General features: G+C 37.5%; 2 protein-coding genes across 10 annotated transcripts in view; both read right to left on the bottom strand.

Moving 5' to 3' along the window:
* The window catches only part of grinaa (glutamate receptor, ionotropic, N-methyl D-aspartate-associated protein 1a (glutamate binding)), a 35,553-nt gene extending 33,336 nt beyond the window's left edge, over positions 1–2,217 (bottom strand). The window contains exon 1 of one of the 2 annotated variants that reach the window (XR_015945235.1): positions 2,095–2,217. The gene's annotated coding sequence lies outside the window, so the exon portion shown is untranslated. 2 annotated transcript variants of the gene reach the window in all.
* Positions 2,218–3,935: 1,718 nt separating this feature from the next.
* On the bottom strand, positions 3,936–22,416 carry mapk15 (mitogen-activated protein kinase 15). Of its 8 annotated transcripts, none has more exons than XR_015515913.1 (14): positions 22,003–22,416; positions 20,703–20,826; positions 18,947–18,976; positions 18,427–18,517; positions 18,126–18,256; positions 17,854–18,017; positions 15,499–15,638; positions 14,944–15,001; positions 14,729–14,866; positions 13,124–13,229; positions 10,259–10,517; positions 6,862–8,156; positions 4,921–5,809; positions 3,936–4,497 (listed from the first exon to the last, which is right to left on the bottom strand). XR_015515913.1 is itself a non-coding variant. In XM_087294414.1 (14 exons), the coding sequence occupies exons 2-14, from the start codon at positions 20,754–20,756 to the stop codon at positions 4,312–4,314; spliced, it is 1,599 nt and encodes a 532-aa protein (XP_087150540.1). In that variant the 5' UTR covers positions 20,757–20,826; positions 22,003–22,416; the 3' UTR covers positions 3,936–4,311. The 8 variants fall into 8 exon arrangements, 5 of the variants coding, with proteins under 5 accessions (XP_087150540.1, XP_087150541.1, NP_001430845.1 ...); XR_015515912.1 differs by having other exon boundaries at positions 20,728–20,826; XM_087294414.1 differs by having other exon boundaries at positions 4,921–5,064; positions 8,059–8,156.
* Positions 22,417–23,824: the final 1,408 nt, after the last annotated feature.

Genomic DNA, 23,824 nt, shown 5'->3' with positions numbered 1-23,824 from the left:
TATTAGAGATGCACCAAATTGTCAACCGCAGAAAACGATCAGCCAAAAATCTCATTGATTTCAATGGCATTTCTATTTAGTCTACTCGTTCGTGCTTTTTATAGTACCGCTACTGTGCTGTCATGACAATGCTGCTAAAATTACAACCCCCCGACTCGTTCACTGTCAATAAATGTAACTGTTAATAAAAATGGGTAATTTTCTTTTTGAAATCTGTATAGTTTAAGTTATTGTTTTAAATTTCAAATTGAGTTAAACGTACAAAATTACTTTATTATAATTAATAAAATAATACATAATTATAGCAAAGCAATTACAGTTTCTGCTTTCCGACAACTCCTCTGACATATATAAAACACAAAATATAAACATACAAGTAGGTAAGGAACGTGCACTAGTATCTAAAGCCTGTGTGAACCAGATGTTGTTGAGACTTTAATTTCTGTATGTTGACATACTTCCAGTCTGCAACGGAATATTGAGTAGGAGTAGGGGCTAAAAGGGATACAGCTGAGGCCGATCATTACCTATAATTTTACAAAAATACAATTACTGTACAACAATTGTCATTTTTAAATTATTGTGAAATCTAGTAACAACCCAAACCTACTCAAAAAGGGATACAGCTGTGGCCAGAAGATAACCAGCATTATTTATATTATTTGTTAAATTAAATAACTAATTATTATAACTAATAATTAATTGTATTCTATTAACATCTACCCCTACCCCAACCCTACATCCAACCATCACAATAATGTAAAAACAGTAAAAAGAAAGAGTATTGTTAATATTATTTTTTAAATTACACATTAAACTATACTTTATTAACGTTTACCCCAACCCCAACCATCACAGTGATGTAAAAACATTAAAAATAAAGAGTATTATTAATATTATTTATTAAATTACACATTAAACTATACTTTATTGACGTCTAACCTTACCAAAACCATCAAAGTGACATAAAAAAACAGTAATAATAAAGAGTATTATTAATATTATTTATTAAATTACACATTAAGCTGTACTTTATTAAGATCTACCCCTACCCCAACCATCACAGTGACATAAAAACAGTAATAATAAAGAGCATTATTAATAGTATTTATTAAATTACACATTAAACAGTACTTTATTAAGGTCTACCCCTTCCCCAACCATAAACCCAGTCATCACAGTAAAGTAAAAACAGTAATTATTGTTCTACAGTGTCCCAAAAACGCTATATTGATGCGAGTATCCACACCTGTATCCCATCTAGACTTTAGCAGGCAAAAGGGGCTTATTAAATTATTATATCACAAATAATGTGGCTTCTGACATCAGCAGAGAAAACAAATGATCAGACTTTGATGTACGATTACCAAAAACAAACTGTTTAACTGGATTAACTGGCACAGGTTAAAGAATAGCAATGTGCACTGGCAAAATAAACATTGCAGATTTCGATCACTTTAAAAATCTGAATTAAAGTTAAAACGGCTTGCCATATATTATGAAATCTGCTGTTCACTCCATTCATACTGTTCGTCTATCATTAGAGATGACTAGTCAAATTATTATTGTTATTATTTTGTAAATAAACATTAGCATGTGGTGCAATGCCTTCACACACAAACTTAACAGGTTTAAAGAAAACATTTCTATACGCTTTAAGTAACTACATCTGCAATAATTCCTCTATTAAACATGTGCGTCAGAAAATTCATTAAAATACCTGAAATTAAATCTACACACAACACAAATAAGCCGTTTCATCAGCTCAAAGCAAAGCTAACCTAACCTAACCTCACAATAAATCTGTGTTAATCTGTATAACGGAGCAGCCCGCTGCGTATGTCGTTATTATATGAACCAGCCACACTTGTTAAGTCATACATATATTTACATATATAATATCAAACGCAGCAGATTACAACCCAAAATACCCCAATAAGTTCGTTAGCAGAGCTTATAATGATCTGAAAACATGAAGCCTGATTTGCGCACCATGACAACACGAGCGCCATGTCTTTCCGACTGCGCTATTTAAATATACCTGCTCAGAAATAAACAAACGCGAGTGTTTGGCAGACAAATAGACAGACTTACCTTTGAGTTTAAGCGACGCGCAGTGAAATATGCCGTTTTCTTATGAAATACCGGCAGAAATATTGTCCGTGCGCTGGCTTGTGTTGACGTTGGCTGCAGTAAATGCGTGTCTGCTCTGAATCCGTTCGCCACGCCCACCGCTCTGTGACGTAAGTGAAGAGTCACCTGACACAACATCTTCGCACTGTACTGACTACAGGAACTTTCCCATTGCGTAATTGCTGGAATGTTCTACAATTTTCCACTTTAATCCAGACTAAATACTGTTTCGAGTAAAATCTAGTAAAAAAAATAGTAAACTAGTGGAGTTGCTGCAAAAATAGAGCATTTCTGAATGCAGATGCTTTCTGACATCCAAATAAAGCAAATATATTCCCAAACAATATCATAAGTGACATTATTAGACACTACAGAAATGAAAGTGATGGCTTTGGGTTAGGTTTTTATTTATTACAGCAACATTAGGAGGCAAAATTGCTCTGACTTTAATAAAATATTATATACTTATCCTTATTATTGCAAATATTCATTCATTCATTCATTCATTTCCCTTTATTCATCAGGGGTCTCCACAGTGGAATGAACCACCACTTTATTCAGCATTTGTTTTAAACAACAGATGCCCTTTCAGCTAAAACCCAGTACTGGGAAACACCCATACACTCTCACATTCACACTCATACACTACGGACAATTTAGCTTACCCAATTCCCCTATAGCGTATGCGTATGGACTGTGGGGGAAACCAGAGCACCTTGGGGAAACCCACGCCAACACAGGGAGAACATGCAAACTCCACACAGAAATGCCAACTGACCCAGCCGAGGCTCAAACTATTGACCTTCCGGCTGTGAGGCCACGGTGCTAATCACTGAGACACTATGCTGCCCAAAATATTTATGTCGCTAGTATAATTATGTAGTGCACTTATGTTTGTATTGTGTATAAAATGAATAGCATATTATATCCATCATCTGTGAGTTGGAAAGAAATATGTAAATGTTACTTAAAAAAGGTCAAAGTGGCTTCTGGTTTGCTTAAATATGTGTCAAAGCTGAAGCAAATATTGCTAAATATTATGGAATATTATGGAGAGTTATGGAATGCTTTGCATTATTAAATTGACCTAACAAAGCAGGCATAATAGGGTATGGAAAACATCTTAGTCATTTCTCACTCACAGTGTTTTAGTTATTTTAAATATTCTGAAAAATCTGCACATCATAACAAATAATAATAATAATAATAATAGTGATAATAATAATAGTAATAATAAAACAATAATAATAATAATAATAATAACAAAAACAATAAATAATAATAATAATAATAAATAATAATAGTAATAATAATAATAGTCATAATAATATTAGTAATAATAAAAATAATAATAATAACAAAAACTATAAATAATAATAATAATAATAATAATAATAAATAATAATAGTAATAATAATAATAATAAATAAATAAAAAATAATAGTAGTAATAATAAAATTAATAATAATAACAATAAAAATAATTATAAAATAATATTAGCAATAATAATATTAGTAATAAAAATATAATATTAATAATAATACTAATAATAAAAAAATTGTAATAATAATATTAATGGTAATAATAATAATATTAATGGTAATTATAAAAATAATAATAACAACAACAACAATAATATTAATAGTAGTAATAATATTAATAATAGTAATGATAACAATAGTAATAATGACAATAATAATAATAATAATAATAATAATAACTGAGCCACTGTTGCCACCCCATATAAGTTTTAATGATTGCTATTTAGAAAGCTAAGAATAAAAGCCGACGCACACCACAAATGCACACGACACATTTATTAAACGTTTTCACCACATATTTACAAACCAAATGTTGACACCTAAATTGAAATCGATGAAAATAAAGTCATTGGCAGCACTAATCTGAGTTTCCACAATGGCATGTGACGACTATGAATGCATGTTTTCATCTGGGAGACTACAATGACCATCCAAAATAATGATTCATTGGATTTACCGAATATTTTTAAGGTAAGTGGTGGCAAACAATAGATGTGTGCTGAATTTAAACTATCAGCTTAAATGTGATAATGTTCAACTTCATATGTTTGTTTAAATTCAGCCCATATAAATTGTTTGCAGCCTCTTACCTTAAACAAAATGTTTTAAATCCAATGAATGATTTACTTCAGTGCGTTCAGTTGCAGTTCCTCATCAGACTGTCCAGCCCGGTCTTGCTGATGGTCCCGTAGGCCTGAGAGTAGCTGCCCAGTTTGGCTCTTGGATCTCCGGCTGCAGAAACATTGGCTTGACTCTGGAAAACCTTCTTGCTGAACCGCGGAGGAATCTTGGCATCTCGGGAATTAGAAACAGGCCTGTGGTTCTGCACGGTCAAGATAAGAAGAAAAACATCCTGTGAGACAAACTGTAGCATCCGTCAGTCATTCATTCATTTTCTTTTTGGCTTAGTCCCTTTATTAATCAGGGGTCGCCACAGCGGAATGAACCGCCAACTTATCCAGCATATGTTTAATGCAGCGGATACCCTTCCAGCCGCAACCCAATACAGGGAAACACCCACAAACTCTTGCATTCACACACATACACTACAATTTAATTCACCTGTACTATTATTCACGTTCCCAACAAACTCATTTCATTTAACTAATTTAGTTTGAAATGACATAACACAAATCAGAGAATCATGTTTGACCCATGTCAGTGTAAACTGGAGATGTTTATGCTTAATAAGCAGTATAGCAGTGATTATAAAAACATTTCCCCCAAACAAAAAGAGTCCACTCACCAAGCATGCAGAGGTGACACACAGCCCGGGGGAAACAATGGCTTCATCCTTGCGGATCAGGGGATTATTCAGTGGCTGCGCGAGTGTGAGAGAGAAAGAGTGTGTGCGAGCAACAGGAGCCGATCGACCGCGTGGGTCTGCAGCCTGATGGACAGAACACACAATACAGTTGAAGTCAGAAATATTCAACCCCCTGTATATGTTTTCCCCAATTTCTATTTAACGGAGAGCAGATTTTCTCAGCACATTTCTAATCATAATAGTTAATAACTCATTTCTAATAACTGATTTATTTGATCTTTGCCATGATGACAGTAAATAATATTTATTTCAAGACACTAGTATTCAGCTTAAAGTGACATTTAAAGGCTTAACTAGGTTAATTAGGGTAAAGTTAGGGTAATTAGGCAAGTCATTGTATAACAGTGGCTTGTCCTGACTATCCAAAACAAATATTGCTTAAGGAGGCTAATATTAATGACCCTAAAATGGCTTTTATAAAATTAAAAACTGCTTTTATTCTAGCCAAAATAAAACAAATAAGACTTTCTCCAAAAGAAAAAACATTATAGGAAATACTGTGAAAAAATTCCCATGCTCTGTTAAAGGGTCACGAAACACCAAAACACATGTTTTGAGCTGTTGACAATCGTATATGTGTCCCACACTGCTAAAAACACTATTAGGACACACATATTACAATAAAAAGTGAAAATTGGTTGTTTTTGCGTTATTTTGAGCAAATTTGTAATTCCGGTTTGAAACGAATTTTTGATGCTGCGTCACGGTCATGAGATCTTAGCATGTATTCCAGCATGTAGACTGGACGTCTGTGCCTGGGAGTGCCTTATTACGTCTCTGAGTGTGTTGCATTGATTCATGAGCATGGCTTGGTTCAAACCAAGTGTGCCGCAAGCCTACGTTTGAGTGAAGGTCTCGGCCGTTAGATCGCCCCCTGGGGGCTGGCTGCAGTACAAGTCATAAAGCCCGCCTCCTCCGTGTTAATGAAGGAGACTTGAGCCCAAATAAAAAAATTATTACACTTGCAATAAAATGTCCCGAAAGATAGTTCTGGTGGATTAAGGCACTGGTTATTGTGCTGAAGTAGGTGCAGATCTTCATTTTTGTAAACAGTTTGTTTTTAGCAGTAATTTAATGCTGGGCGTGTCATCGTGATTGACAGCTGTGATTGACAGTTTCTCAAAGCGTCTGAGCTTCGGCAGGAGACTGAAGTAGACTGAAATGTTATTATTCGATTTCTGTGTTATTTTACCATGACAAAATGAGTTCAGCAGTAAACTATAGTTTCTGACATACATGATCTGGTGGAACACTGTTTATTCGCTAAGTTCAGGGCTTTTTTCGGGCTTTATTAGTTTGCTGATACACGCCTAGCCACCCAGATAGCAAAACACAGTTCCGGCTAGATTCTCGCCTGCCGGAGACTTATCTCTTAGAGCTCAGACTGACTAACGTTACCTCTGCTGGACCTACTCCGGATGCCTGGACTCACTACCCGATTCCAGCCCGAGTCAATCGAGCCAGATGCGGCGGCCGAGCGAGCCGGCGCTGCCGCATGCAAGCCGGAATCAGCCCGCGACGCCGCGAGTAAGTTATGCGCTGCGGCCCGGAGCTGGCGCGATTGAATATATAAAACCCTCATATTTGTTAATGTTATTACATCCATTTGTGTTGATATGACAGCAAACGCATGCTGAGAAGTTCGGGGGGCGTAGTTGATTTTACATAAAGCGTTTGGTTGGAAGCTCGACTCCGCTCATTATCGCGGCTCCTCCTCTGGCTCCATCAGACAATCCTTCTGCGCATGTCAAGGCTCCAATTTCAGCAGTCTTTTGCGACTGTTTGTGCCCGTCAAGCAGGCGTTTTGCCCTCAAGGCGTTCAATGGGAAAAAGGGCTGTCGCGTCGTCCATATTTTTTACAGTCATTGGTTCAAACCATCAGCGCGCTCTATTGTGTATGCACTGCAACTTCATTAATATGCATGCTAGCTTTCTTAGACTATACCTGAAACAGTGTTCAGACGGCAGAGAAATGCCACGTCATGTTGCCAAAAGGAATGAGAAAAGAATAAGAAATGTTTGGAGATACGGGTCATCAGTGTTGATTTTATAATATGCTGCAGTGAAGGTGTTGTTTTCATTTTCTCTCTATGAGAGCGCAGCTGGACTCACATATGGATTGTGCACGCGATGCTCGACAACAATACGTTTTTACGGAACATTTTTTTACTCGAGATCTTTTCTCATCTGGAAATGGAGAAATCTGGATTTGCTGCTCGTCTCCTTTAAAAAAGACGCAGCTCCAGTATGAGCTGATTGTCCCGTCTCATCAGATTTGGTAAGTGTGTGCGATCAGCGCCCTTTCTTTGTTCATTCAGATGGCAAAGTTATAGTTGGTATGGTCAGCAGAACTCTTCCAGTGTTTAAAGACAGACCTTAGTCAGAATGATTTCTAAGTTACTTAGTTTACGTTAACATCACTACAATATTATGGACTGAACGATCCGCTGTAAATGCTGCTCTCTGAGTGTAAACACGTGAACACTGTAAGCAAACTATTGCCGACCCTCTTGTTTAACTTTCGCCACATTTCATGACAGGATTGTCTACACACACACGGCTTTCTGACCTACTGAGTGCATCTGAGTTATCGAGAAATGCTGAGGTTTTTTTTTCTCTTATACAAGGTGCAGTATCAAACATTTCACTGTCATTAAACACAGTCTTTCTCCCCTGTGTGTGTTTGTTTTTTCTTTGTGAAAATTAGCATGTGTCCAAATGGGAACTCCCATTTTTATTCAAACCCTTCCCATTTTCCCTCCCCCGACACTCCCACCTAAACAGAGCTAGACACACCCACTTTCCTGACTTTTTCTAAACTAGAGGTGTGAAAACATCCTGCTGAAACGAGGGGTTTCATGGCCCTTTAAACATCAATTGGGAAATATTAAAAAAATAAAATAAAATCACAAGTGGGCAAACAATTCTGACTTCAATTCTGTATATGAGGTCAAAGATGAGAGTTAAAATGTGCATCATATTACCACACAATAAACAAACATCAAACAATACAGCTTTTTTACTAAAACGCAAGTGAGGAGAGACTGCAGCACGCACCACAGGCCCGTTAGCACCCTCTGCAGGCAGAACACCAGCGCTCTCCTGATTCCTCTTCACTAATCTCAGAAGATGAGACGGAGATTTGACTGAACCATCTGCAAAATAATTGAAAACAGCTTTTTATTATAATTTAAGTCTTTTTTCTCTACTAAAAGACAAAATACATGATGACAATTACAATGTAAAATGACTGTTTTCCATATTAACACATTTTAAATTCACTACTTCTGATTGGTTTAAACCCCAGGATGGGCCTAATGTGTGTCTTTTTAATTAATTATTTTTTTTTTGCCTGGTGCGACTTCAGATTTTATTTACCACTGAGAAACCAGTTCTCAGCACCGTAGTGCACTGTAGGTAATTACAGGCCACTGCCATGCTAATTTAAAAGGATAGTTCCCCCCAAAAATGAACATTTACTTTGGTTCCAGACTCTTATGAGTTTCCTTCTTCTGTTGAACACTAAGTGAAGTTTATTCATAAACAAATTTCGAGAGGATCACGTGCTTATGATTGTTCACAGCTGTTCCAACTTTAGCTAATGACTGATTATCCTATCAGACGATCCTTAACTCACTATAAATAACCAGACTTTCTCATCTCAATATCTTCGTCTTGAAGAACCCCCCCCTCCCCCCCCCACCCCCCCCAACCCTACTGTCCCTCCTTTCAAACGGGCATCACGGTGGCCAGCGATTAGCACTGTTGCCTCACAGCAAGAACGCCCCTGGTTTAATTCCTTTCCAAACCAGACGGCATTTCTGTGCGGAGTTTGCTCGTTCTCCCCGTGGTCGCATGAGTTTTCCCCGGGTCCTCCGGTTTCCTCCCACAGTTCAAAAACAAGCACCCTAAACAATTAATCAAAATACATTAGCTAAACTCTGAGTACACCTTTCAGCATCCATATCCGACACTTAGCTACAACAAGCAAGAAGGGGAGTCATCGAGATCTACCTGAGCTCAAACTCCCCTCTCGCCTTGCAACGGGAGGGAGCCCAGGGCTCGAGGATCTTATAAGCTCAGGGCTCTCTCCCGGGACAGCACGCCAAACTAGCTTTACTATCAATCATCAGCTAAGTGTGAACTCTTGAAAGATATTTTTAAGAAAACCTGTAACCATTGACGTCCATAACAGGAAAAACAAACACAATGGAAGTCAATGGTTACAGGTTTCCAACATTTCTTAAAACATCTTATCTCGTGTTCGATAGAAGAAAGAAACTCAAAAACAAGTAAAGGGTGAGCAAAGTATAACGCAATATTCATTTTTGGTAAACTAACCCTTATCTGTATGCAATTTCCTTTAAGTGAGGTTTATTCATAACCTAATTTCGAGAGGATCACGTGCTTATGATTTATCACGGCCGGTCTCGTATTAGCTAATCATTATCTTCCAATCATATAAGCCCTAAGCTACTATAAATAACCACAGTTTTCAGTCCATTTTATCTTTGTTTGGAAGAAACCCCCCTTCCTCCCCTATTCTTCTCCTTTACCACTGATCAAGTGGCACGGCGGCCCAGAGGTTAGCACTGTGAGCCCCACAGCAAGAACACTGCCGGTCCTGGTCCCGCCAGACGTTTCTGTGAGGAGTTTGTATATTCTCCCCGTGTCCGTGTAACGGAGGCCAGCTAGTAAAAAGGTGCTCTAGCGACAGACGCTAGAGGCCATGTCTTTAGCCTCCTTGGTAGAGCAACCAACTCCCATGCGGAAGGTTGCCAGTTCGATCCCAGCTCAGAGCGGGTCGGGTGGTGTAGGACTGGCGAGGTTACATCCGCGTGGGTTTTCCCCGGGTTCTCCGGTTTCCTCCCACCATCCAAAGATATAAAACATGCATAACAATCAAGCACTTGTCTAACCCCTTTTTTCACATGTTCCCTCAGCTACCGGAGCCGGGGAGTTCTGAGATCCACCGAGCTCAGGCTCCCCTCTCTCTCTGCCAACGGGAGGAAGCCCCTGGCTCGAGGATCCCTTCAGCTCAGGGCTCTCTCCCGGGACATCATGCCACACAAGCTTTTGATAGATCATCAGCTAAGAGTGAACTCTTGAAATATCTTTACAAAGATGAGAAAAAGCCATGGGAAGATATGCCAGATGTTGACCCTTAGTGGAAAAGTAAATTGTGATGTGAACTCCGTATGCAAAAAGAAGCACATGAGTGAGTGTGTAAGGGGTACGATTATTGCGCAGAACTCACTGGGCATGTGTGTGATGGGGTTATAGGAGGTTTCCGGAGACGAGTGTGTTTGCTCAGGTCTGCTGACAGCTTTGGCTCCATTAATGCTCTTCTTGTCCCTGGGAGATTTTCTGTCAGGATCCCTCTGAGAAACAGCACCTGCTTCACTGCTTCTGGTTAATCCACCGTCCACATGCACCTCCGCAGGCTTCTCCTCCAGCTTCTGCCTGATATGAGGCTGCTTCTGCATTTGTCGACTGGCCCTTTTCTCCACGATCATCTGGAGGAAAGTAATTTTTTTAAGCATTTAAGATCACAGTATTACTGTAAATACAGTCTTGGGGTTGGTAGGATTGTTTTTTGTTTTTGAAGTTGGGTTTAACTAGTTAAACTCTGCTGCTATTTGGGGATTTCCGCCTGGATTTTGCCTACCCAAATTTAAAAGTTTCCCAAATACACATTAAGAGGTGTAAATGCAAAAAATTGGTATCATTTTAAAGAAAACCCTTTCAATTTTCATAAAGCACTGTTGAAAGTGGTCAAAATATCTGTATATGTTGTCTGTGTTATAATAAACACTTTAAAAAAAGAGGCGCTTTTTGTATTTTCGTTTTATAAACTCAAATTTGAAAGTGTATCTTTTAGGTTGTGTGTGCTCTAGCGTGCTGTAATTAATGTTGGTGGTTTCTGCACATGTCTGTAATCATAGGAAAAAAGAAAAATGTCTCCACCATAATCTATGCAAAAGTTATTGTATTCCAACTGATGAGAGGTGCTGTACAAGCCACAGAGACCGATCATTGTTTTCATATTTCACTATTGTTTTGTTTGATCAAACATAATTCACTGTGTTTGGAGCACGTCAGACATATAAAAGAATTACTTATGCACATCACCTCAAAAACAGAGGAGAAATGGCCCTGAAGCGCACAGCATAAGGTAAGAGATGACAGCTGTCTGTGCTATCTGGGGCTGCTTATTGATCATGAATGTTTTGTTTTCACTTCTGCACCATGGAAACACGGCGATTCATTCGGCAACTGATTGATATGTGAATATAATTCAGTAAAAAGAATGCTAGAACCGTATGAGCACCGGCAAGAGCTTTCATTTGAGCTATAACTTGTACATGTGTCATATGAAAAATATGAAAATGAACCAAAGTTCAATACCCAGCTCGGGTCTCCAAAATACTGTGTATTTAAGTGTAAATAACTTTTATACAGTAGAATAAAAACCAAAGTGATGCATATGTGCATAAAATATAGATTCTACACGTTCAAACGACACCACTTACGGAGGTCTGGTGCACTGCTAGCCCTTTATATCTGAAAGCGAAAGTCGATGACGTCACAGAGAGTTTAAGTGGTTAAGGCTTTGTTTATTAGGTGAAAATTCAGTAAAACATTTTTATTGTAAAGAATAACATTATAATTTAAAATAAAACCTTATATTCATAGCAGCATCAATGTAAAAATAAATCTATTATTGAGGAAATAAACTGAATTAATCGGTGTAAAGGTTGCAAACATAATAATTCTGACTTCAACTGTACCTGAGAAAATGTTTAGTTATATAAATTGCATATTAATGTAAATATATATGCACAAATATATACAGTTTTGCATGGTTTTGTTTTTTGTATGCGTTTGTGTATTACGTATACACATAAAGAAATATACTACAAACATATCTTATCTCAAAACAAAGGTTTATTTTGGATGAGATGCGTCTTTGCCCTATATACCACAAATATAGCATTTTTTCATGTGGGTTCACAGATGTTTTCCATATATTTATGGTTAGATATTGATCCCATCAATTCAATTTAAAAGGATAAAACAACTACAACATAAAACCTTTATAACAAAATACGAAAAACTGCTTATTCACAGTGTAACCCTACAAAATTTAAAAGTTAATTATATGAAGTACATATTTTAGTATACTAAAATAGCAGTAGATATACTAACATCGGTCACACTTTACAATAAGGTTCATTAGTTAATGTTAATTATTGCATTTACTAACATGAACAAACAATGAACAATACATTTACTACTGTATTTGTTCATGTTAGTTAATGAAAATACAGTAGTTCATTGTTAGTTCATGTTAACTCACGGTGCATTAACTAATGTTAACAAGCATGAGTTTGGATGTTAATAATGCATTAGTATTATGATTAATAAATGCTGTACATGTGTTGTTCATGATTAGTTCATGTTAGTAAATGCATTAACTAATACACCTTATTGTAAAGTGTTACCCTAACATCTATATACCAGTAGTATACTTGTAAGTGTATCAATGGATTTGCTCTTCAGTGTTAGGACTTTCAGCAGTGAAATTTAAACCACACTGAACTGAACTGAACTGAACTGAACTTCTACTCTGAAAACTAGACTGACACTGTTTCAATCTAGTAGAACTTCTATGTTAAGCTGCTTTGACACAATCTACATTGTAAAAGCGTTATACAAATAAAGATGAATTGAATTGCATTGAATATACTTTCCTTGATAAACCATAGCTTATGCATATTATTAACAACTTAAAGAATCATTTCCAAACTTTACTTTAGTAAATATTTTCAGATGATTTAAGGTTAAGGTAAACAAAGCTAAAAATACACTGCATTGCCAATAGGAGGAAGTGAAATGACATCATTGCGAAAAGAGACTATTTAATATGCTTGATTATTAATAATACAACATTTTGCATGGTAGAGCGTGCTTCAGTGAGTGATTATTTTTGATTAAGTTCAGAAGGAAGGATTTGTGTCACTGTGACACAGCATTTGTTAACATAACACAGAATCACATGACTGTGTACACACAACATCATGGCTGCTACCAAAGTAGCAAACCTAAAGTTTCTTCTTACCTCATAGAGTTTGTTTCTGTATTGTGTAACGGAGAGCTGGACGTCATCATCCACGGGCAAAATGACGTCATAGAGCAAACTGGGCTCGCTGGATGGGTTGTGAAATCTTGCAAGAATTAAGAGAAAATAATATGTTTTTTACCTTTACCTCAAATAAGGTTATATATTATATATTAATAAATGAATGATATATTTTAAGAATCTGAATAATCAACAGCTTTTCATTACTACATACTATATTTTAATATACTAAAAACAATGTGCATGTATAAGTCCAGGGCTATGAATTAAGAAAGCTAATAGGTTCAGATGGGATTTCATGATGACTTTTTATGTAAATATATGGTCCACCTTTGTACACCTACTTTATTAGGTAATCCTTACTAGTACCGGGTTGGACCCATTTTGCCTTCATCCTTCATGGCAGAGATTCAACAAGCTACTGGAAATACTCCTCAGAGATTTCGCTCCATATTGACATGATAGCATCACATAGTTGCAGCAGATTTTTCAGCTGCACATCCATGATGCCAATCTCCCTTTCCACCTCATCCCAAAGTTGCTCTATTGGATTGAGCTCTGGTGACTGTGGAGGCCATTTGAGTACAGTGAACTCATTGTCATGTTCAAGAAACCAGTCTGAGATGATTCACGCTTTATGACATGGTGCGTTATCCTGCTGCCATCAGAAGATGGAGACACTGTGCTCATAAAGGGATGGATAACCCTAGAGATGGTTGTGCGTGAAAATGGCAGTAGATCAGCAGTTTCTGAAATACACAGAGCAGCCCGTCTGGCACCAACAATCATGCCATGTTCAAAGTCACCTAAATCCCCTTTCTTCCCCATTCTGATGCTCAGTTTGAACTGCAGCAGATCGTCTTGACCATGTCTACATGCCTAAATGCATTCAGTTGCTGCCATGTGATTGGCTGATTAGAAATTTGAGTTAAAGAGCAGTCGGACAGGTGTACCTAATAAAGTGGCCGGTGAGCATATATATATATATATATATATATATATATATATATATATATATATATATATATATATATATATATATATATATATATTATTTTATTTATTTATTTTTTTTCAATAACAAGAATTAAAACACACCACTGCTCAGAGTGCATGTGTGTGTATGTGTACACTTGGATGGGTTAACTGCAGAACACACCACGTCACAACCTTCAAACAAGAAACAAGTGACTGCATTCATAAATGAATAGTTGAATAAATGACTCGACTGAATAATTACTAAACAAATTCCATCAGGAATGAAGCAGACAATATATTTTGTCTAAATTGACTCACTAAACATGAACTTTGCAGTGGTGTTTATGTGGATATTCAGGGAAGTTGCACTCTTGCTTGTGTGATCTTACAGAACTATTTCATATCCTATAAAATCACATACAGGGAAATATTTCTTTCATAACTTGAATTACAGGCTATTTTTATAGGCTTTAATCACAGTCAATGATTTTGTTTTTTTTCCACTAGAATGTCAGCTAGTACTTCATCAAAACTATTATAACATAATACAAATATTACAATGGCAAACTCAAATCATTAAATAAATGCTGCAGAAGGTTGACTCACTTGGACACATACGGATGCTGCAGAGCTTCTTCTGCGCTGAGTCTCTTGTCTGGATTGAAAAGCAGCAGGCGTTGCAGTAAATCAAGGGCATCAGGTGGCACTGAGGCCGGCAGAATCTCATCTAATGGCACCTGCGGTCTAAACACATATATCATGACAGCAGAGTCAGCTGAGCAAAATATGAAGACAAGCTATTAAATATTAACATGACATACCTAAGCAGCATTCTCTGAATCACAGACGCCCCGTACTCTGATCTGATGGCCAACACATCTATGACAAACAAAAACAGTGGTGTCAGTATAATGTTATTTGATTTGCTTATAAAACAAAGAGGGCGGTGGCTCAGTGGTTAGCACTGTCACCTCACACCAAGAAGGTCACTGGTTCAAGTCCCGGTTGAATCAATTGGCATTTCTCTGTGTGGAGTTTGCATGTTCTCTCCGTGTTGGAGTGGGTTTCCTCCGGGTGCTCCGGGTTCCCCCACAGTCCAAACACATGCGCTATTGGGGAATTGATGAACTAAATTGATCGTCGTGTATGAGTGTGTGTGTAAATGCGAGTGTGTATGGATGTTTCCCAGTACCGGGTTGCAGCTGGAAGCGCATCGGCTGTGATGACCCCTGATTAATAAAGCGACTAACCGAAGGAAAATTAATGAATGAATTAACTAAACAGGCATTGTGGCCAGTTATCTTAATTGTTGTCTGAAAAACATTATTTATATATTTTTTTTTTATATAAAGTTTTTACATGAGAAAGAAACAAACCCTCTGTCGAAGGATGTGGAATGACGTTCATGATTTTTTCTATTTGATTAATGGTAGACGTCCCAGGGAAAAGCGGTTTGCCCAGCAGCATCTCTGCCAGGATGCATCCTATACTCCACATGTCCACACCTTTTGTGTACCTGTACAAACATAGGACTCATTATTAATAATATATATGAAGATCACAACCCGGGCTCATTGTGGAAACGTAGCCCTGCGGATGATTCTGCGGACCGCGATTTACGTCCCGGGAGGTACGTATTCGAGCGGTTTTTGTTTTCGCGGATCCGCGAGAGGCCGCTGTGCGCGCTTTTTCGCGTCTCGGCCGCGCAGTTCTCGCGCGAAAAGCTGCCGGATCGGCCGTCTCGGCCGCCCTCCTCTTCCTCCTCCTCCTTCCCTAAACCCGAGCGACGGTTCGCAAAAGCCGTCCAGAAAAAAAACAAAAAGCAAAAGCCCTCGTCTTCAATTTCGACCGCGTTTTCGGATCCCGCCGCGTTCTCGCCCTTATTTTTCGGATTCCGTTTTTCGTCTTACCTGATTTCCGGAACCGCTGTTCCCCGGCCGGCTCCTCTTCCTCCTCCTCCGGGGCGGACAAACTGGTTGCATTGTGAAAGCCCTCCACTTGGAGGCGAGCCGTCGGCCGGCGAGCGCGTCGGCCACACCGCCCTGCAGCGCTTGCTTGAAAAAAACTAAACGCGTCCGTACGTACCTCCGGCCACGTAAATCGCGGTCTCCAGAAACGTCCGCGGGGCTACGTTTCCAGAATGAGCTTGGGTTGGAAGATCAATGCATTTTGATGTGGGGTCATATTATGTCGCTTTTATAATTGAAGTCTCAAGTTTCAGCTCGACATATCCTACAGATCATTTATTAATTATGCAATGATTACGTCAAAGTAAAATCACACTGTTTTGATGTGTGCGTCTCTTTAAATGCAAATGAGCTTCTGTTTCTCCGCCTCCTGTTCCAGAAGTGGGTGGGCCCTTTATATACTTGGATAAAAACATATCTGCATGCATTTTAACGCCTTGAAAAAAACTGAAAATATTTGATTTTCTAAAAACACAGATATAAAAGCACACACACAGAGAAACCAGCTGTCAGATATCAACTCAGATACACACAAAGTATCTGTGTGTATATTTCACTCAACATCAGCAAAACCAAGGAGCTGGTGGAAGATTTCAAGGAGAGAGAAGAGAGAACACACCACCATCACCATCAACGGGAGACCAATGGAGAGAGTCAGCAAATTCAAGTTTCTTGGACTCTTGGACTCTTCTTCCTCAGGCGTCTCAGGAGGTTTGGAATGAGCCCCCACATCCTCCGCTCGTTCTACACCTGCACTGTGGAGAGCATCCTGTCTGGCTGTATCACCACCTAGTATGGAAACAGCACCAGCAGCAATCGCAAAGGCCTACATAGGATTGTCCGAACTGCTGGACGCGTAGTAGGAGGTGAGCTTCCCTTCCTCTAGGACATCTACACCAGGCGGTGCATGAGGAAAGTCAAGAGAATCATCAGCGACTCCAGCCACCCAAGCCATACACTTTTCTCTCTGCTACTCTCAGGCAGACGGTTCCGCAGCAACCAATCCCGCACCAGCCGACTGAAGGAAAGCTTCTTCCCTCAGACTATCAGGCTCTGATGAACACTTAACACACCACACACAGACTCTTCCATACCCCTCACTCCACACCATCAATATGTAACATGCACTGCGCTTAAACCAAGCCATACTTAAAACAATACTGCCTACAACTATGTGTACACCTATTCATTGTACATAATCGCTGTCAATTTTACATTGTCCTGTTTTTTTTTTGGAGTATGCTGTTGCATTTTGCATTGTCTGTATTTTGCACTGTCGTTGTATTTGCACTGTCTGGAGCCAGCACCTAAGCTTTTCACTCATCGTATCACACGTGCTGCTGATGATGTGACAATAAAAGTGATTTGATTTGATTTGAGTGATTAGATTTAAGGTTGTGTCAAAAAGCAAACAACAACACACATAGTGATGTAATATTTGTTACAGCATTGAAAATCCAAAAGTTGCATGTGTATCAGTATAATAGAGTCATGCAATAATGAAGACAACACTTTCCTCTAGCAGTTATTGGCTGGCAGTTATTTAAATTGTGCATAGTGTGACATGTCGTGTTTGTTGTTTTGCGAAACTCAAGTCAACAATGGAGGTATTGGAGTTCATTCAGAAACAAAACAAACTCCTGCTTTGTACATTGTAAGATGTTTTTCACACCCAAACAGCAACATGACACACTAAATAAAGCTAAAAGTGCATAAAGCTAAAAAAAAATGCTTTAAAAGGAGTATATTTTGGAATTCACACACCTTGAGGATCCCAGAAGTATTTCAGGAGCTCGATACCATCGTGTTGCAACATACTCTGTTAATGCAGGATTCCCAGCATCCTCTTGGATTTGGTACAGAGATCTCGCCAAACCGAAATCACACAGCTTCACGAAGCAATCTGAGTCTAATAAGATGTTGGACGGCTAAAAGAAAGAAAAATACATAATTAATTCAAACAAATAATTCAAGGGTTGATCTAAACACTTCTAATAAGAATGAAGAAGTGTTAAACGTTGAGTACAACAACATACCTTTTGGTCTCTGTGAATGACATTGCCTGAATGCAGATATTTTGTTGCTTTAAGAAGTTGGTACATTACATAACGCTTATGAATGTCTTTTAATAGATTTCCTTTCTTTATCACTGCATGTAGGTCTGTGTCTGAAAAGAAAAGAGTCGATAAAATGATGAAAAAGTCAACAAAATTACATGACAACAAAATTATAACTAAATAATGACGATTTATGAATGTTGCATATATGCAAATAATTAATTAATATACAATATAAGCAAAAAATACTGAAGCATAGATCACTCAAATGGTCTCTTACCCATGAATTCAAATATAAGGTAAATATCTTTGTCGTTTTGGGCTCTGATGACGTTTAGTAATTTTATTATATTAGGATGATCTCCAAACTCCTGTAAAAGGAAAAGTAGTTTGAGCATAAACTTTTTTTCTAACACTTTTATTGTAGAGCAAAGAAAATGTTCACAGTATTTCCTATTATATTTTTCTTCTGGAAAAAGTCATATATATATCTTTTTTTTTTTTGTTTGGCTGAAGAAACAAAACATTATTTTTTTTAAAACTCATAAGGTCACTATCCCCTCTTGTTTTCTCAATTGGCTACAGGGTAAACCACTGTTGTTCAATGGCTTGCCAAAATACCCTATTTAACCTAACTAAAACAATTTACAAGAATTTATTTAGACAATTTATTAATTATTATTTATTAGACAAGTCATTTTCAAAATGTTGGGAAAAAAACATAATTAAAATAAAGATAATTTTTTACAGGAGGGCTGATAATTATGATTTCAGCTAAATATGTTGGTGAATATTCTTACCTGGAGGAACATAATTTCTCTGAATGTTCTCTGTGGGAGTTAAAGAAATGAACATGCTGTAAATGTACTTTTAACACTTTTAAGTTTACATTGCAACTTACAGAACGTTTACTCATTCATACAAACAACCAGGGGTGCGTTTCCCAAAACCTTCATTCGCTAACTAAGGTCGCAAGTTCCGTCGTTACAAACATAGTTTGTTGATTTGCCATTTCCCAAATCCGTCGCTTTAACGAACATTCACAAACTGCGTCACAAACTTGAGCAATCGCAACTACAGCTCTGGAGCTGTAGTTAAAAACATAGTTCGTGGCTGTGTTCTATTCCCACTTTTCCCCCCTATGCCCTATTCATTTAGAACATTCTAACATTTACAGTTGGTATCATTAAAAATAAAAAAGCATTAAGGTCATCTCTCTTAGGTGTAGTTTGCTTTCAAACTATTTTTACAGTTCAGTTTTAGCGATCTTCATGTTTACATTTGTGCTCCCTTTGCAGTGCACTTTGAAAACATTGATGTCATTTTGAACACAGCTTCATGACGAAAGCTGTAGGTGACCTATAATTTAAAAGCAGAATTTATGCTACGTCTCCAAAGCTTATCTGTACTGTAAATGACATGGCCTTGCTGATTAGAGCTTTCTGCAGTGGTTTACATGTGTTAAATTGTAAAAGAAGACTTTAAAAATATATATAAATAAATAAATAAACAATATCCTACTTAAAATAATAATAAAATAATAAAAGAAGACTTTAGAAAAAATAAATAAATAAATAAACAATATCCTACTTAAAAAAATAATAAAATAATAAAAGAAGACTTTTAAAAATAAATAAATAAATAAGTAAACAATATCCTACTTTAAAAAAATAATAATAAAAATCATCATCATCATCATTAATATTATTAAAGTAAGATTTTTTATCATTACATTTTATTTTATAATAAATAGCCTCATTATTTCTCTATTTATATATATTGTTACATATATTGTTAGATATATTATTATATATTTATTTATATATATGATTTAAATAATATTAGAAAACGTTATCTTTTGTAATTGATTTTATGTTTGAGAATAGAATATGTAATGTTCCAACTTCTCAATAATATTAGTAAAGCAAACACAGGCCCTATATGTGCCATTTACATATATTTCCATTAATATGGGAAGCGAGTGCATGTTTTTACCAAATCTAATATTGGATTTCATTTTAAATTCGTGTGAGTGTAAAACAATATAATTTGCACAAAGAAATGATTGGGTTTTCTCTAAAAGAAGTGGTTCCTCCACCCCATTTAGAGTATCATTATAGGCGCTTTACGTTATAACTAACGTGGTTCAAGTGATGGACCTGCAACAAAGAAACTAAGGGTTTTGGGAAACACTCAGAGCTACATAGTTCTTTTCATAGTTCATAGTTCACCCGAAGGAAATCCATGCGAATGCAGGGAGAACATGCAAACTCCACACAGAAACGCCAACTAAGCCGAGGTTTGAACTAGCGAACAAGCGACCTTCTTGCTGTGAGGCGACAGCACTAGCTACGTCGCCACTGCGTCGCCCCATTTTAATTATTGATATTATTATTTAAGATACAGATCTGAGAAAAGTATTTCTCAATATTAAAGGACTGACCCCTATACATCTGGTTTTCACATCCTTCAGGGGTAATCAAATGTTAATTAGGGGGATCAGTCCTCCCTAACCCCCCTGTAACTCGCACCCTGCAATCAACAGTACTCTTTTACAGTATATCCTGTCAAAGTCTCCAACCTGAGCGTCTGTTCTGTTCCTAAAGGCATCAAAGATTTTCTTCACAGCGACAGTCTCTCCACTTTTTCTGTCCACGGCCTTCCAGACAATTCCATACGCCTGCGAGAAATGAAAAACAGTACACAGTAATGACATTTTTGATTTTAAAAACAGACCATGCGTAACTAAATGGCCCATTATCTAGGCTGGGTTGCCAAGAAACCCTCATTTAAGTCATCTGTGCTGACTGCAGTTTATTTATTTAGTGTATAGACAGGGTTTTATGAGATCTACGAGGTTTACAGACTGCTATTACTAGATCTAACAGTGGCTTTCATTTGTACACATATCTTTTCATATTTTATAGATTTCATTTTTACCCAGAGTCTCTTATTTGAGCTATATTTACAAAGGGAAATGTGTTAAAAAGGAACTATTTAAAGTGCATAAATAAAGGGTTGCTTCAAGCGTATAACCAGTGCAAAACAATGAAGAGAAACAACTAAACATGACTGCTGTGTGTGTCTTAGAGGGGATTTCATACAAATTATTCCCAAGATTTTATATAGATTAGACGAGATTAGACTGACGGTTTATTCTTGACCGCTGTACACACTCATAATGCTTTCAGGCCAGCTTTGACCCAGAGAAGACGCAATAACATTTCAACTTTAAAAACAAATGTTCGAAATAATTATTTATAAACAGATATAACACACATTACATGTTTCATTTTAGATCTGGGTCTGTCTGGAACTAATATTTTACTATAGTAATACTACTAATAGAAATAAACGTAACAGTACTAATGTTCTATAAAGTTAAGTGAGTGTCGAATATATTTAGCCTTTGCACCATCAAACATGTTTATATGTAAACTTCCATCACTTTTTAATCTGTAAGTGATAGTGTAAGCAAATAAAATGTCATTATTTTGATGTTTATTATATTTGATGTTGTTTTGTTAGAAATGAATGTGTAGGTTTCATTAGACTGTTCCCGAGCAATCATGAGTCATGAATAATTCAGATAGGGTTTGTAGCAGGTAATTCTCATGTTCTTACAGACTAATAGTAGAGTAAATTATGGCAAAACATGGTAAATGGCAAACGTTTAACTAAATAGCGAAAAGTTTCTAATTACATAAACTTACAACGAGTTTAGCAGGAAAATATTAAGCTAAACGTGTTTTCAAATTATTATGAGGGTTTAAATACATTTATACTGTTTATACATCGGATTAAAACACATTATTTACATAATAAAAAACAGCATGTGCGTTAGAAGATAACTTACCCCTTTCCCCAGCCTTCTCTTGATTTCATACTTCGAGCTAATGTGTTCTTCCACTTCTGTGATGTTCATTCCCGCTTTTTTACCTGTTTTAACACTTAATATTAACCTGAATGAGATTAACCATGGCAGGAATAAAGTGAAAAAGCTTTTAATGCATAAAAAATCTAACAACGAGACATCACGATGCCGATTAACCACCTATGAGTGAACTTATGAGCAATTCTCTGAGGTAAATACCAATTTATCGCGCGCTAATCTTAATCACTATTTGCCGTCTAAACATTTAAAACGGAGTTACATAAATTTTAAAGCCGACTTGATGTAAATAACATCCAGTTTTTGTGTCGTTTGGAGTTCACTGTTGTCATTTGCTGCCCGTGGCCTGCTCAAAGTTACGCATCGCTTGGTTTTGTCATTGTTCGTCGTCATGGAGACGTACATACACAGATGAGGCAAACTCTTAAAGGAGCCGCAGCTTCCAAAACGTGAGAGCACATTAGCATATTTTGGAAATATTGGTTTACGTAAAATACTGTATCAAATTATAACATTTTAAGCCTTGTGTATTGTTCAACTTATCTACACTTACATTATAACATCATTCATTGATTGCTAAGCCATGAGAGCACTCACCGGCCACTTTATTAGGTACACATTACTACCGGGTTGGACCCTATTTTGCCTTCAGAACTGCCTTAATCCTTAGTGGCGTAGATTCAAGATGCTACTGGAAATATTCCTCAGAGATTTTGCTACATATTTACATGATAGCATCACGCAGTTGCTGCAGATTTGTCGGCTGCACATCCATGATGCCAATCTCCCGTTCCCCCACATCCCAAAGCTGCTCTATTGGATTGAGCTCTGGTGACTGTGGAGGCCATTTGAGTACAGTGAACTCATTGTCATGTTTAAGAAACCAGTCTGAGATGATTCCCGCTTGACATGGTGCGTTATCCAGAAGATGGAGACACTGTGGTCATAAAGGGATGGACATGGTCAGCAGCAATACTCAGGTAGGCTGTGGCGTAGACACGATGCCCAATTGGTACTAATGAGCCCAAAGTGTGCCCAGAAAATCTCCCCCACACCATTACACCACCACCACCAGCCTGAACCGCTGATACAAGGCAGGATGGATCCATGCTTTCATGTTGTTGATGTGTTCAGAGATGCTCTTCTGCAGAGCTCGGTTGTAGCGAGTGCTTATTTGAGTTACTGTTGCCTTTCTATCAGCTGGAACCAGTCTGGCCATTCTCCTCTGACCTCTGGCATCATCAAGGCATTTGCGCCCACATAACTGCCGCTCACTGGATATTTCCTCTTCGTCTGACCATTCTCTGTAAACCCTAGAGATGGTTGTGCGTGAAAATCCCAGTAGATCAGCAGTTTCTGAAATACTCTGACCAGCCCGTCTGGCACCAACAACCGTTCAAAGTCACCTAAATCCCCTTTCTTCCCTATTCTGATGCTTGCTTTGAACTGCAGCAGATCGTCTTGTCCATACGTGTCTTATAAGTTGCTACACTGTGATTGGCTGATTAGAAATGTGCAATTACAAGCAGTTGGACAGGTGTACCCAATAAAGTGGCCAGTAAGCATAATCCATGCATGCATGATTATCGGTGGCTTTCCCTGTTGGGATTAAAAGGTGTAATTTTTACTGCCAATCATCAGTTGTTAGCATTAACCCCTTAGTAAATGGAGTTCAGTGGAGTAAAACAGCAGGTTATAATGTGTGTGCAGAAATACACTTACTATATTTACCGTGTTCTGAGAGCCGAGCTGCTTATTATTTATTTCCTAAAACATTTTAGCGTGC

The sequence above is a fragment of the Danio rerio genome, chromosome 19 (assembly GCF_052040795.2).
Source record: "Danio rerio strain M-AB ecotype USA chromosome 19, GRCz13ab, whole genome shotgun sequence".
Classification (NCBI taxonomy): Eukaryota; Metazoa; Chordata; class Actinopteri; order Cypriniformes; family Danionidae; genus Danio; species Danio rerio.
Note: the sequence above shows the minus strand (reverse complement) of the source record. Positions and strands in the feature narration are given on the sequence as shown.